The 15807-nt window shown below is 38.5% G+C and overlaps 1 protein-coding gene across 1 annotated transcript; it reads right to left on the minus strand.

Moving 5' to 3' along the window:
* Nucleotides 1–8779: 8779 nt before the first annotated feature.
* LOC122976591 lies at nucleotides 8780–9737 on the minus strand. The gene is made up of 2 exons (XM_044345158.1): nucleotides 9387–9737; nucleotides 8780–9264 (listed from the first exon to the last, which is right to left on the minus strand). The coding sequence occupies exons 1-2, from the start codon at nucleotides 9664–9666 to the stop codon at nucleotides 8780–8782; spliced, it is 765 nt and encodes a 254-aa protein (XP_044201093.1). The 5' UTR covers nucleotides 9667–9737.
* Nucleotides 9738–15807: the final 6070 nt, after the last annotated feature.

The following is a 15807-nucleotide window of genomic DNA, read 5'->3' on the forward strand; positions in this document are numbered from 1 at the left end:
GGTAGGATAGAGTACTGATCGGCTCACCTGCACCTGGAGATCTGTATATGTGAAGAAAGGACAGAAATGTAATTTATGTTCAGATACATACCAACATTCAGTTTTACTTTATTTATTTATTCATCAGTTTATTTGTCAGGGACGATGCAACAAAACATTGTAACAGGTTGAAATAACATGAAACAGATGTATTGCATATAGGATTTCTAGCCAAGTCCCTGGTTAGGCTTTTCTACCTCATAATAGTCATAACATATCATTACCATAAATACATTAGTTAAATAGAGCTCATAATAAATAGTGACATTCTCAATAACAACAGTATTTACATCACAATACAATCGATTTACATGTGTTGTGTATGTGTGCTTGTGTGTATGTTCCTTAATTCATGGCAATGATGTGTTTATGTGCATAATGTTTATAGGTGTGTGTGACCATGTACATACATGCATAGTCTTTATGAGTATGTATGTATGTTTGTTTATCTGTATGTATCTGTTCCTCTATCTGTGTTTACATGTCCATGTGCACGTGTGTGTGCACAAGTGCATGATCACTGATCAATGATCGCAGGTTTGGTTTTGTTTCAGCCACTGTTTTAGCTTTTCATTCAATGTTTTCAGATCAGTTTTTGTTTTTATTTCTGTTGGTAGGACGTTCCAAAAATGTTTCCCTTTTACTGCAAAAGATGATCAGATGCAAATCTATTGGTGTTTGTTGTTGTTACATATGGACAAAGTACAGCTGGGGAGAGATTATTCACACATTTAAAAGTTAGTTTATTAAAAGAAAACTTGACAAAGCTGTAATAACTAAGCAACTTGTACTTTTTCAGAGTTATACAGTGGTGCCATTTCATTTGTTTTTGATCCATTATTTTCAGTGCTTGTTTGTAAAGTGATGTAACAGGTTTAACAGTTGACAGTGACGTCTGGCTCCATACAGTAACACAATAGGATAAATGTGAAAATATCATGGTACGCATAAAGAGTTGAGCTGCCTTAAGGGGAATGTAATGTCTTATCATTCTAAAACAGTTCAGATTTGTCTTTACTGTCCTTTAACATGTTTATTAAATTTGAGTTGGGAATCCAAAATGACACCTAAAAATGTAAAAGCACTGACTTCCTTTATTTCTTCTTGATCTATTTTGATTGTAAACGTATCTTTTGCTTTCCTTCTCATAGAAAAACACATTGACACAGTCTTTTTAAGATTCATGGTTAGATGATTGTTTTTGAGCCACTGATACACTTTTCATTTCATTTGTTAATATCTCTCTTCCAGGACCTTTGAGAAAACGGGTAGAATTGAAATTGGTCTATGATTGCCTACTTGGTGCTTCAGCCTTAAAAACTGGTGTGATGATTGCTGTTTCCCAGCTTTGTGGGAATTTACCAGTTCTGATGGAGGTTTATCAGATGTGTTCTAGGTTTGATCAGGGTGGAGCTGTGTGTTTTGATAAGAGCAGTATCCAAACCAAACAGATCCTTTGCCTTGAATTACTTAATTTATTGATAATTTTACCCACTTTCTCTTGGTCAACCAGTGACATTTCCAAGATATTAACCATTTGAAGTTACATTAAGTATTCCAATGAAAATGTTACCTGTGACAGTCAAAGTGACTCCAGATGAACCAGTAAATCTCCCTCCTGGTTGGTTTATTATGAACGTGAACTTGTACTCAGCTGAGTCGCTCTCTCTCAGGTCTGTGATTCTCAGAGTGCAGTCGTTCTTATCACAGTGATACTGAACACGACCTGCGTACTCTGAGTCTGTTCTCAGATCCACAGGTTCATTATTACTCACTTTAGTGAACCAGAATGTTCTCTGAACTGTAGTATAAATGTCCTTTGTCCAGGATGGGTATCTGTAGGTGCAGTTTATGTTCACTGTTGATCCTTTTAAGGCACAGATCTCAGTAGAAGTGTAAGTCACTCTCCAGCCATTCTGACCCTGTACCACTGTAACACAGAGCACATCAGAAACCACAATCACATTCATAACAAGTTAAGAATCAGTGAATAAGACAAAGTGGATCATTTCTTTATGGTCATTTTCTTTATTATTTATTTTATGATTCTTGTTAAAATATTTTCTTTACTTTATCTTTTATTTCTGAATGAAGCCTGGGTGAACACAAGAATATAAAAGTCCAAAGACAAACTGTTTTCTTTGAATTTACAGTACAAACAAACAGTTTTAGATGCTGTTTACAGTTAATCTCTCTGTGCACTGAGACAGAACATCGTACAGTCTGAAGGTGCAGTGAAGGAACAAGAATGTATTGAACCTGTGAACATTAATGCAGTTTTACTGAACAGGAAAAGAAGAAGGAAATGAAACATTAGAGAGTCTGTGCTTGTTTTGGTTAGTTTCCTCTCTGTTAGTTCTTTGGTCAAGTTGTTGCTCAGTTAAGTGTGAAAACCACAGAGAAATGCAGAACATGAAGTGAGGGAAACTTTTGAAAGCAGCTAAAATAAAATAGGTGACAATAAGTTTTCACAGGGAGGGGCAACTTTTATAACTGTAACAGCTAAAACAGTTGTCCAGCTCTGCAGTACAGAGTGCAGAAATTACCAAACAGATTTAAAACATCATGATGAGATGAAATTCTCAGTGCATTGCTGTACCATCATAGAACTATGTATATATGCATATGCATGTATAAAAATATATGATTCTTATAATCCATGGAGGGAGGGTGGACAAACCTTATTAGCTAGACACCCCCACCCCCACCACTCATGACACAGACACAGCTGAACATCTTAATATAATATTATTAAAGTGTTCAGCAATAAATATTGACATTATTATTTTTACCATTTTGCCTTCATTCAACAGCTATAGTTTACACAGAAATAAACAGAAGTGAATGTTTGGTGTTTAAAAGTTATTCATCATACTGCATCACACATACATCAAACCTAGAAAAGTGCTGATCTGGGATATTTTATATTTACTTTCTTAAAACGACTTCATGCTGCTCTGAATAAGTGAGCTAAATGTCCTACAATGTAAATGTAGATATACAGTACCTGACACAGAGAGAAGGAAGACAACAAATCCACTCGCTGCTGCTGTTGAACTCATAGCTGCTCCTCTCATCTCTCTGTGAGGCTTCAGACAATAAAATACATCAAATAATGTAAACAACATGTAATAATCATATCAGTAAACTATTGTACTTACAACAGAGAAGGACGTTGTCTGTTAAGATGCTCGTCCTCTGTGATCTGTGAGCAGAAGTCAGATATCAGAACGGTAAATGACTTGACTTCCTTCCTCTTTCTCATTATTATGAATATTCATGAGGAGCCAAATGACAATAAAAACATAAGTTAAAACCAAGTTTTACTGTTTTCAAAAGAGTTAATATAATCTATGTTAGAGAGAATAACAGACCAGTGTTTTGACCTCTTAAATAAAGAGAGAAGAGAAATAATCAGACATTTTTATTATCTTACTTTTACTTTTTAAGTGTGCGCACAGTTCAGTGTCTAAAGAAAAAACATGACACGTGACAGATGTGTGACATTTGGTTTGATGCATCTCTTCACACTTCTAGTGCATGTTTAGACACTGAATGCACCACCATGAGTTCAAAGAGATGTACTGCATCAGTATGGGATGTAACAAGTCACATGCTGAGCACAATGTTTATTGTAAGTATTAAGAAACAAGTAAAAAGCAAAGTACATCAAAACATGATACAGAAATCTATGTGTAAATCAGATGACAAAATGTTTTACATCTGCACTTGGAAACTCACTCATTCACCATCATTCTGACTGTAACACAGAGCACATCATCAGTGATGAAGCCTGAATCTGCAACACTGAAGCTTCACCACTAGAGGACAGTGAAACATCAGAGATACTGAATCACAACCTTGAAACAACATTTTACCATCAATCACTGATTGTTTAGACACATTTAAATGTACTTTTAGTACTTTTCACTTTTTATGATTGAGTTGCATCTTAATCTGTTTACTCTTGACATTAAATTCATTAAACATTACAGTTAGAGCTTCAGTTTCAGAAGTGTTGATTGTTCACATTGGTGACCTTGTTGTACAGTAGTTGAACAAACGCTCACAGTCGAGGTGTCTAAGTATGAAAATGATTCAGTCAGTGATCTACAGTTGTCACTAACAAATATGGACTGTTATACTGAAAAGGCTTCATACTCAGTAAACTGCCACACATTCTGCTTCCCTGAGTGACCCCAAAGAGTTTAAATGGACCAAAAAGGAGATAAACAGCTCACATGACAACTAAGATCTTCAATACAAACTGTGCATCTTCATTTTAACAACATCCCAAATCATCATTTTCTTGCTATAATCATTCATCCTGTTCATGTTAAGCATAAAGATCCCTTTATAATGTGCTGTCAATGTCAGTGACAGCAGACAAAATCCACAGTCCTCCTTCTGTGTAAAATGCAAGCAAGACGACATTTCTCACTAAAGCTGAAACTTTCTGCACACTGTCGCCCTCTGCAGCAGTGAAAAGGAACTGAAATTAAGTTTCTAATTACAGTTTTTGTGGAAACTGGCTGTTTATTCAGCCACAGCGATACCTGGATAATGTGACATTCAGCAAAGTGTGATAGAACTGAGATTATGTTTGAATTTGATGTGTGAAAATATACAGTTTACTGCACATGGTGTGAATGTGATGCTTCCAGTTTGATGTCTCTGTTCTGAACAGACTTAATGAGCTTTGTGAGCCAGGACAGGTGCAAACCAGGAAGCCAATCAAGATTCTTCAAAAGTGATTTATTATGTATACATTTAAAATAACATTTTGCATAACAACTCTAATCCTAAATATCTGTAATATAAAAAAAGTACAAAGGAGTAAAGTACAATAATATAGCCTGTATTACCTCAGATAGAACAATCAATATACATAAACACAGTTATGAGTCCCACACACCTGCTGCTACTCAAAACGTCCACATCATCCTCTACAGCCTCTCTCTCCACTGTCATATTTCACTGTTGTACTACTTTCTGCTTCCATCAGGTGAGTCCAGCCTCTGCTTCAACTGCATCACAACAAAATCACATGAAATTTCGGTGAGTTACTTCTCATAACTGTAAATATGAATCTGATGTTGGCCTGTTTTTTTCCTTTCATGATGCTCCAACCTGATTGGACTTTACTCCACGTCTTCCTGCTCCTCTGTGTCTTCTGTCTGCTGCAGTGACGACCTGCAAGTCTGAGACGTTCTCATACACAAGAGAAGAGTCCAGCTGATGGAGAGAGATGACAATATAAGACTCAATGAACCTCATTCATGCAATTTGCATACTGTTATAATTTAAAAAAATATATTTTTAATAATAATGCTTCAGACTAAGTTCTGTGTTGACCTTTAAGACCTAAAACATTACTGACTTCTACTCAGCAAGTTGTGCTTTACATTTAAATTCCCTTTATGATTTCATGTGTGTTCTAAAATGTGTTCTAGTGCATTTATAAGCCAAATCATCATAACTGTATTTTAGCGTAAGTTCTGTCAATAAGGTTTCTCTCTCACCTCTATAGTCTCTACAGGTTCATTCAGTTCAGTGGTGGAGCTCAGAGTTTTCTTCTTCCTGGATTGAATCCGACAAAAACAAGAAATATTTAACAAAATTAAATTCATGACTTAAAAACTTTGAAAATGTTTTAATAAGAAAATAAAAAATGGGATGTTTTCTTTATCATTTTACCTCGTCCACAGACTCAAGAGAAGCAGAGGAATCAGCTTCAGGACCACCAGAATCAACCCGATGATAGTCATTATAATTACTGATTCCACTAAAAATTTAGACCGACAGAAAGTAGATATGGCTTATCAATAAATGCAGTATACAGGTGTGTGTGTGTGTGTGTGTGTGTGTGTGTGTGTGTGTGTGTGTGTGTGTGTGTGTGTGTGTGTGTGGAGGTCAATGAGCATAACTTACCTGCCACAACAGTCAGATATAAGGTGGAGTTATGACGTCCTCTTCTGTTCTTGGCTTCACAGTAATAATTCCCACTGTGTTCACGTCTGACATCAGTGATGGTGAAGATCTGTCCTGATGCTTTTGGTGAGTCTTCATTCTCCTTGTACCAGGTATAATTAGCTGCTGGGTTAGCATCACTGCTACAGGTCAGATTCACTGAACTGCCCTCCACTATCTCACCAGAGGGACTCACTGACACAGAGGGAAGCTTTGGAGCATCTGGAGGAGATGTGTCAAAATGAATGAAGTATAAAATGAGGAAGGGTTGCATTAGTACAACATGTTGTATTGGAGCTGCTCAGTGAATTACAGCAGCAGACTGAATGTGAAGCAGGCAGAGCTGAAGAAAGCAGACATGATCAGACAAATCTCTACTTAACAAGGTTGACAAGTCCATCAGCTGTATGTTTCTTTTTAAATAAGATGTTTCACTCACATTTCACATCAATAAAGATGTATTCAGATGTCCTCTTCCCCAGCTGGTTCTCAGCTGTACAGTAATACTCTCCAGAGTCAGAGGACTGGATGGAGATAAAGACAAGCTGTGGTTCTTTACTGTGAGGTTGAAGGTCTGGATTTACATTCTTCTTGTACCAAGTGTATTTTGCTGCTATGTTAGCATCACTGCTACAGGTCAGATTCACTGAACTGCCCTCCACTATCTCACCAGAGGGACTCACTGACACAGAGGGAAGTTTTGAAGCATCTGGAGGAGAAAACATAGAAGCAAATGTTAGACACAAAGTGAGGAGTGAAAGTTGATTCTCTTGTTGCTGCTCATATTAAAATCAACTGTCTGTTACCTTGGATACATTTTGACATTGTGTTAGTGACATAGTTAGGTAAACTCACACACTGAAGGAGAGCGGTAATCCTCATGTCCTTTCAAAGCACAGCAGACGTTGTCACCAGGATCAAACTGCCCTGAATAAAGAGAAGTTTCCTCCTTCATAACTTTCTGTCCGTTCTTGAACCAGACGAAAGAAATACGACCTGCTGGACTGCAGCTGCTGAGACATTTCAGCTCTGCCTCGGTATAAGACTGATGGACTGTTATTGTGATCACTTGCACCTGGAGAGCTGGATATGTGAGGAAGGATTAAAAATGTCATTTGTTACCAGTAAAATACACACATACAGTCAAAATAACCTTTGTAGTTCTTGTGGGTGAAATAATTTGGGATCATTCAATCAAAAGTGTAAATTGGGGAAAGTACTCAATATAATCCAATCAATTTTATGTGAAACTCTTCAACAATAACTATTCACCACTTTCACTAGTCATCAGTTTGTTTTCATCAGTACCTGTGACAGTCAGAGTTGTTCCAGGTAAACTACTCCTCCATTCAATCCATTGTGTTTTGAATGTGAAGTGATACTGGACTGAATCGCTCTCTCTCAGGTCAGAGATTCTCAGAATGGAGCGTCCTCTCTCTGTTTCAAGGAACTGAACACGACCTGCATACTGGGAGTCTTCACTAAGGTCCTCAGGCTGTGAGGAATTCTGCCACTGATGACTACGTTCAGGACTGAACCAGAATGTTGATGTGATAGATTCATAACTGTTGTATGAGCAGGAAATGTCCACTGATGAGCCTCTGGAGGCACAGATGTTTCTGTCAGTGTAAATCACTCTGTTGCAGGATTGACCATTGAGACCTGAAAGATTAAATGTAGTTAGTAATCAATCATCAATTATGTGTGTGTGTGTAAACTAAGAGGAGACTTCAAGAATGTTCCTCTTACAGTTTTAGGGGAAAATAGTGGAAAATTGTAACACATTAATATACAGAATGTGAAATGCATTGTAAAGAACGGAGTGATGCCCCCAAAATTTGAAATGTTCACAGAGAGACTGAAGACACAATAAATCTAGTTGTCAAAGTCTTGAAACGAGAGATTTTGTCTGATAATCAGGATAAAATATATCTAAACTGTTAAAACTATATTTTTTTACTCTTTGTCCTGTTACCATGGTGACTGTATCAACAAGCTGAAAGTGAAGTCATGTCCTTTATGTTATCTTTATTTTATTATGATGTCTAATTGTTTTCTGTTATTGTATTATTGTCACACATGTTGTAAGTGATGATTTCTATAAATAAAGTGATGAAAAAATGCTGACTGGGACCTGGATGTTCCTGCTTCATTCCCAGTGTCTGGGAGGCGTCTTGTCTTGGTGTAGTGGAGGCTGCCAATGGACCGCCTTCCTGAGACACATGTCTGTTTAAATGTGACTATTTTCAGTCTGTATTTTGCATTGTGGAAATCTGTTATATGTCCATGTGTTTTGTAGAGCTCCTTGAGCGGTTGTGTACAAGTGTAGTTGGTGAAATCCAACTGGGGAGCTGCTGTACAGCTGGTGGGTTTTAGATATTTTCCTTTTTTTGTGGTTTGTTTCTGTTGGGGGGATTAGTTGTATGAAGTTAATCATGTTTTGTTTTGTTGTGTTTGCAGCTAGTGGGCCGCTGCCTTGGTGTCTTCTTTTTTTACTCATTTTGATTCAGTTGTTTTCTTTAGTTTTTGTTTGTGTGATGACTCTGTCAACATTATTGAGCACACTGCCCAGGTGTACAGATTGTGAGCTCCTCTTACACTAGTTTATGTGCTGCTTTGTCTTGTTAATCTGATCCGATTGCTGTCAGACGGAGTGTGTGTGACCATTAATGTATTGTGACCAAACAATTTGCTGCTTGTACTCAAAGTAATTTTATCTAACTATATTTTTATATAATAAAGATTGTTATTTCTAATATAAGAGTGCTCCCTATTCATCTTTGTCTTCACAATCTTTGAACCTGTATCTGTGGCTGGTGGTTGCCACAGTAACACAGAGCAGGTTGTATTGTTGTTGGGATACTGACAGCAGTAGAGGTCCTGTAGAGCTCAGTGAGAAAAACATGGTGCCAATAACAAGCGAGGCAGTGGGGTCGCTCATATTAGAAATACATGAAGTCATTGTACAGAACTTTAGATAAAAGACTCCACAAGATGCTGTTATGTTAGTGGAAGACTGTGAAGAAAACTCACAAACTGGAAGAGAGGGGAAATCCTCATGTCCTTTAACAGCACAGGAAAAGCTGATTGCAGGATTTAAGCCGACTGAATAAGAAGAAGATGTTCCTGTCCAAATTTCCTGTCCATTCTTGTACCAGATGTAGGAAGATCGATCAGGTAGACGACAACTGCTGAGACACTTCAGCTCTGCTCTGAAAGGATCAGATGTTGAATTCATCACCTGCACCTGTAGATCTGTATATGTGAAGAAAGAACAGAAATGTAATTTATGTTCAGACACACACAAACGTTCACAGTACTATTTTCAAGATTTTAACCGTTTGAAGTTACATTAAGTCTTCCAATGAAAATGTTACCTGTGATAGTCAACGTGACTCCAGGTGAACCAGTAAATCTCCCTCCTGGTTGGTTTGTTATGAACATGAACTTGTACTCAGCTGAGTCGCTCTCTCTCAGGTCTGTGATTCTCAGAGTGCAGTCGTTCTTATCACAGTGATACTGAACACGACCTGAATACTCTGAGTCTGTTCTCAGATCCACAGGTTCATTATTACTCAATTTAGTGAACCAGAATGTTCTCTCAACTTCAGTATCATTGTCATTTATTCTGGATGGGTATCTGTAGGTGCAGTTCATGTTCACTGTTGATCCTTTTAAGGCACAGATCTGAGTAGAAGTGTAAGTCACTCTCCAGTCATTCTGACCCTGTACCACTGTAACACAGAGCACATCAGAAACCACAATCAGATTCATAACAAGTTAAGAATCAGTTCATTTTCTTCATAATTTATTCTATAATTCATGTTAAAATATTTACTATACTATACAAATATACTTTTATTTCTGAATGAAGCCAGGGTTTCTTTGAATTTACAGTACAAAGAAACAGTTTTAGATGCAGTTTACAGTTAATCTCTCTGTGCACTGAGACAGAACATCGTACAGTCTGAAGGTGCAGTGAAGGAACAAGAATGTATTGAACCTGTGAACATTAATGCAGTTTTACTGAACAGGATGAGAAGAAGAAAATGAATCATTAGAGAGTCTGTGGTTGTCTTGGTTAGTTTCATCTCTGTCCCAGCAAAAATGCTGGGCCACTGCGGGAATAAAATGAGCCCCGCAGGGGCAGCCCACTGTGGGCCCCATTACCGGCGTGAAATGCGGGGCATTATGGGGCCCACTATGGGGCCCAGGTGGTGCCCAAGTGGGACAGCCCACACTCAGCCCACACTTTGGGCTGAGTGTGGGCACATTTCACGCCGGTAGCGGGGATCACAGTGGGCTGCCCCTGTGGGGCTCATTTTTCTGCCTGCAGTGGCCCCACACGGGCCCCAAAGGGGCATTTTTGCTGGGCCCTGTGTGGGCAGCCCACTATGGACCCCATTACTGGCATGAAATACGGGACAAGTGTGGGGCCCAGGTGGTGCCCCAGTGGGACAGCCCACACCCAGTCCAAAGTGTGGGCTGAGTGTGGGCCCCATTGGGACTCATAGTGGGCCCATAGTGTGGCCACAGTATGCCCCTAAGTGGGCCCACAATGGACCCCACACTCAGCCCACACCTTTGGCAGGGTGTGGGCTATCCCACTGGGGCACCACTTGGGCCCCATAGTGTGGGGCCCACACGTGCCCCACATTTCAGGCCAGTGGCAGGGCCTACCATGGGTTGCCCCTAATTTAACACGTACAATTATTCACAGCCAGGTTAGAGGAAAAAATGAAGAAATTAATAAAAAAAGAAGAAAATATATTGAAAATTGAGTACAAAACTGAGCATGTGGATTGAACACTGAATAAAATGCTAAAACAATTTTATTTTTATAAAACAGAACAATGACCACATAGAACCACATTAGAGCACAATAAGTACATAATAAATCAATCTCCTCAGGGGCATTAGTGGATCTCTGCCATTTATATTCTGGTCATTCTGTTCATGGGGAACCACAATGTTAAATACTTGACAAAGAGAATAAGAACAAACAAAAAATCTGAACACAAGGTCCAAATGGTTGTTTCTGAAGCTTTCATATATAATGTAAAAGTAACACACACCAAGGGTTGTAGTGAGGTACTGATCACTGGAAGCAGACTCAAAAGCAGGAAAAAAGTGTTGCACACTCTGGCTCCATATGCATTTCCCTTTTATATAGATGGTATTCCGGCCTTCAGGCCTTCTTCAAGATCAGCAATCATAGTAGGACACAGGCACTAGTATGTTATATAGGCAACACCCTAGTAGCACAGCTGATGCTAAAAATGTAGTGTTATGTATCAGTGTAGAGAATGTAACAAGATAAGATAAAAGATGGACTTTTCTTTTTTGTTTGTTTCCTGTTTGTTCACTTTGTAGCTGGTGGTTGTGAAAACCACAGGAAGTGTAGAACGCTGAGGTGTGGGGGACTATTCACAGCAGCTGTGAGAAACACACCTCAAAATGGCAGACTACTGCTGATCATTCACAGCAAGGAAATATCAAACTGAGTCCTTTGTTCAGTGGAGTGAGATTTTCTAAATCCTCACTGAAATGGAAATCAAATATTATTGTTTTTGATGTACTCCTCAGTCTGTTCATGAATTATTTTTTCACCACACAACTGGAAACTGGTCTATAGTTCCCCCCATCTATCTTACTACCCTTCTTATAGAGGGGGAGAACTCGAGCACTCTTGAGCTCTGCTGGACCCGTACCCTGTTCTATTGACATATTTATTATATGGGTAACAGTTGGAGTAATAATATCTGCAGCGTCTCTATGAAACCTAGCTTGAATTTTATCCAGACCCGCAGTTTTACAAGCATTGAGTTCCTGATGTCTCTTCAGGACCTTCCTGTCACTCATTTTACTGAAAAAATGGATCTTGTCTGAATGCTGTATTGCCAGTAGTGCCTTTGTTCCTGCTCCTCATATATACGAGTGATCAGGGAGCTGAGATATACGATTTTTTCAGCCACTTTCAGCCGGTAGTAACTTTACCGTTCACATCCAAGCTGAGCCTATAGACCTGGTTTTTATATTTTCACTGTAACCCAAATCCTTGAGAGCCTTTCAAAGCTTTTTGGGATCTTTTTATGTTCAATTATTTTTTTCTTTGACATTATTGATCAACCTTTGTACTTCACTGCGTAAAGTCTTTTATTGGATGAAACTAGTATCACCTCGGTTATTCTTAAACTCCAAATTTCTTAATCAGGACTAAAGTTGGTTAAAAAATTTAACTCAGTGAAAGTGGAAAATAATATTAATATATAGTATTTTTATAGCAGTTTGAGGAAGGGAACATTTTTGTCTTCTAAGATAACAAGCATATTTCTCTTTTTAAATCTCACACTGCACAAAAAAATAAAAATACCTCAAAATCAATCAAAAATCAATGTTGTTGCTAATTATTGACATATCCCAGACTGTGATAATTACATCAAAATCTAGAGGGTAATCTGGGGTACTTATTTACTTTCTTAAAATCACTTCATGCTGCTCTGAATAAGTGTGCTAAATGTCCTACAGTGTAAATGTAGATATACAGTACCTGACAAAGAGAGAAGGAAGACAACAAATCCACTCACTGCTGCTGTTAAACTCAAAGCTGCTCCTCTCATCTCTCTGCGTGACTTAAGATATGATAAAACCCGTCTGCAATTTTACACAGGAAGCTGAAAAAAGATTAAGTTAATATTTGGTGTTGTAGGCCTTTACAGACATACTGCTTCACATCATACATTAAAATCTAGAGAGTAATCTGGGGTACTTATTTACTTTCTTAAAATCAATTTATGCTGCTCTGAATAATGTAAATGTAGATATACAGTACCTGACACAGAGAGAAAGAACACACCAAATCCACTTGCTTCTGCTGTTGAACTCAAAGCTGCTCCACTCATCTCGCTGTGTGACTTCAGATATGTTAAAATGTGTTTGCAATGTACACAGGAAGTATAGCAGCCACATCAATTAACCACTGTACTCTGCTAGAATAGAGACATATGTTAAACTGAAACGTAACTTTCCACTGCGGTCAGTACATAAGCAGCAGGCCACTGCGGCACAGCATGTTGTGATATATCTCATAACATTAACTGACAACACCTTTGCATGAGAGATGAATCAGAGAGGGGTCTACTATAGTTTTGAATTCAGGATGTGTCTACAATAACAACAAATTGTGCTATTAGAAATATACATTTTTAAACTGAAATGAAACAATGTGTAAACAACAGTCGTGCAGGGTTTGATTTAAACATTCATCTTATCAACCTGTCCACTTGTAAAAGCTGTTTCTATATCTCTTAACAGAAGAGAGGGATAGGCTTTCTTTCTTTTCATTGTCCTAGCATGTTTACTAACCACTACTGAAGTCAGGCTCGTGAGTCACAGGTTAGTCTGTTTGGCGCCTTTTTCAGTTTCTGAGGTTGTGTCGTCTCTTCTGAGGTTTCTGTAACATTGTCTTTTCTCTCAGCTGTTTCAACTGCTGTCTGTGTCTCTGTCTTTCCCTAGTTTAGTGCCTTTCTGCGTCAGCCATCTTGTTAGCAGTCCTCTCTTTACTTTAGGTTCATCTGCTGCTGTAGGTTCATCTGTCATTGCAGGCAAAGCAAGATCCAGATCTAGACAAAGGGTTCAGAGTGTTCATTGATCTGATGTTCCAGTTTATGTGACTGTTATGGTAGATGGTGCTCATACCATACTGTATACTCATCTGTATCAGAAGCAGTTATCCTCTTCAGGGGTGGGAAAGTTCTCAGTTCTCTTTTCTTTAAGCCTCTTACTTGCACTCCTTTTAGGTTTGGATGTCTCTTTCCAGAGTCCTAAATGCATCTCTTGTCTAACAGGCAGAATGTAATTGCAGTGGAGCACTTTTTCAGGGCCATGTCAACTTTCTGGTCGCATTTTGAACGCAGGCAACCCAGGCAGCTGACTTTCCACAATGTAGGGACTAGATTTTCACTTGCCTCCCAAGGTTTCATATCAAGAGTCTGTCACCAGAGGCTAGTGGACAGAAACAAACTACCAGTGACAAGGTAGCGTTGCTTATTTCACTTTTCTTCTCCGCCATATATTTAGCTGTTCAGGTAACTTGGAGCTCACATCTCATGTTCTTAACTTACACCTCAGGTAAGATTTGGTGGAGTAACTATCACTTGACTCAAAAAGTCAGGTCTACTGGCAATCTGATTTCATGTCAGTTTACTCATTCAGCGTGCAATTTGTATGCATGTACAAGATGACTGATGTGTTTACTGCATTTATTATTGTCATATGAATCAAGGGTTCTGAGCATGTCAAGTAGAGTCCTGTTGACATGCTTTGTTGACACCCTACCACCCTCAAGCTATAGATCGCCCTTAGGGTGGTCCAGCAGGGTGCAGTTCTGGATTTTTTATGATAAGCACGCTCAGTAGTTCATGGATGAGGCTACGTTCAAAATCTCTGTCTTGATCTGATTACACTGTCTTTGATAATCTATGATCCTTAGCTACAAAGTCTTGAGCATAGTGTGTGTAGTGGTCTGTAACTACAAGCAGATGTTTCTGGAATCATGCTCAATCATTATAAAAGCCATGTCGAGATCCATCTGCCCATCCATCTACCACCACCACCAAAAAATCTGTTGGGATTGTTAAACGTGTAAAAGAAAGAGAAGGACTGAAAAAGAATGCAGTGGAACAAGAGAGGGATGTACAAGATACTGGAATATATTTGCTATCAGTAAAATGCAGCTCTTTACCAACATCTAGTGGCAGCACTCTGAAACTACAACTAGATTAGAAAATTAATGTTCTCTGATGTTCTTTTAAATAAAAGGCTCAACATTGGGATTTCATGTTGCACACTTTTGACATATTGCACCACCTGTTTGATAACAGATGCAGTGTCCCAGAGATAAGTCTGAGGCTGCACATTGTTACAATGTTTAGCATGTTTCCCCTGACAAAAATTAATAAATATTACACTAACAAAAATCCACACCTCCATCAAGTGCAGATTGTCTCAAGTGAAGTACTGTCATACCGCTCCTCCAAGTAGTAAAAGATGATTGCACATTTATGTAGCCTATAAGGTTAGAATAAGTCTGAGAGTATGGAAGAGAGTCACCTGGGTTAGATGGTGTAAGAAAAATGTCATTAGCATAAAGATAAGCTCATAAATCATAGCCAAAAACATGGATACTGGTTATGTTGTGATTGCCCCTGCATTCTTCTTCCTTGTAGAACATATTGAATAAAGCATTCCATGTGTTCTACAAGCGCCTACATTACCCACAATGCAACTATACCATCAACAGTTTGGTTGGAGATTCAGGTCTGTTATGCTAGTAGCAGCTAATGTAGCCTCGAGCTGCTAGCCTCAAGCAGAGATGAGGAGCGGGCTACAGAGGTCTGGTAATCCACTTCTTTCTAACTCTTCACCACCAGATTCTTTTCATTATCAAATTTATAGTCTTCAGCCCCATCTGACGCTGACTCAAGTGACATCACTTGAGGCAATTTATCAGGTTCCACACAGCAAAAAAAAGGCAACTTTCTTTCTATAACTTTACTCACATATGCAGTAGTACATAGTCCTGTAAACAGACTTTGATGTGTAAAGGTGGAGTTCCCCTTCAATGTATGAAATAAATATGACAATTTCATCCTATCAGCATTCAGTGATATTGCTACTGTCAGATGCTTGATTGATGCAGCTGTTGACATTTTTAGGGCTGAACCAAGATTAAAAAAACACTTCAGGAGAAAGCAATGGTAAAAAGATGTGTCTTAAGATTTGGTTTGAAAGTGTCAG

This window comes from Thunnus albacares, chromosome 3 (assembly GCF_914725855.1).
Source record: "Thunnus albacares chromosome 3, fThuAlb1.1, whole genome shotgun sequence".
Classification (NCBI taxonomy): domain Eukaryota; kingdom Metazoa; phylum Chordata; class Actinopteri; order Scombriformes; family Scombridae; genus Thunnus; species Thunnus albacares.

Excerpts from the sequence above, each read along its gene's own strand:
- LOC122976591 (XM_044345158.1), bottom strand. The coding sequence starts at position 9,666 with ATGAACTGCACCTACAGATACCCATCCAGAATAAATGACAATGATACT. Across the intron at positions 9,265-9,386 it reads AGTCACGTTGACTATCACAG|ATCTACAGGTGCAGGTGATG; the intron begins GTAACATTTTCA and ends TCACATATACAG.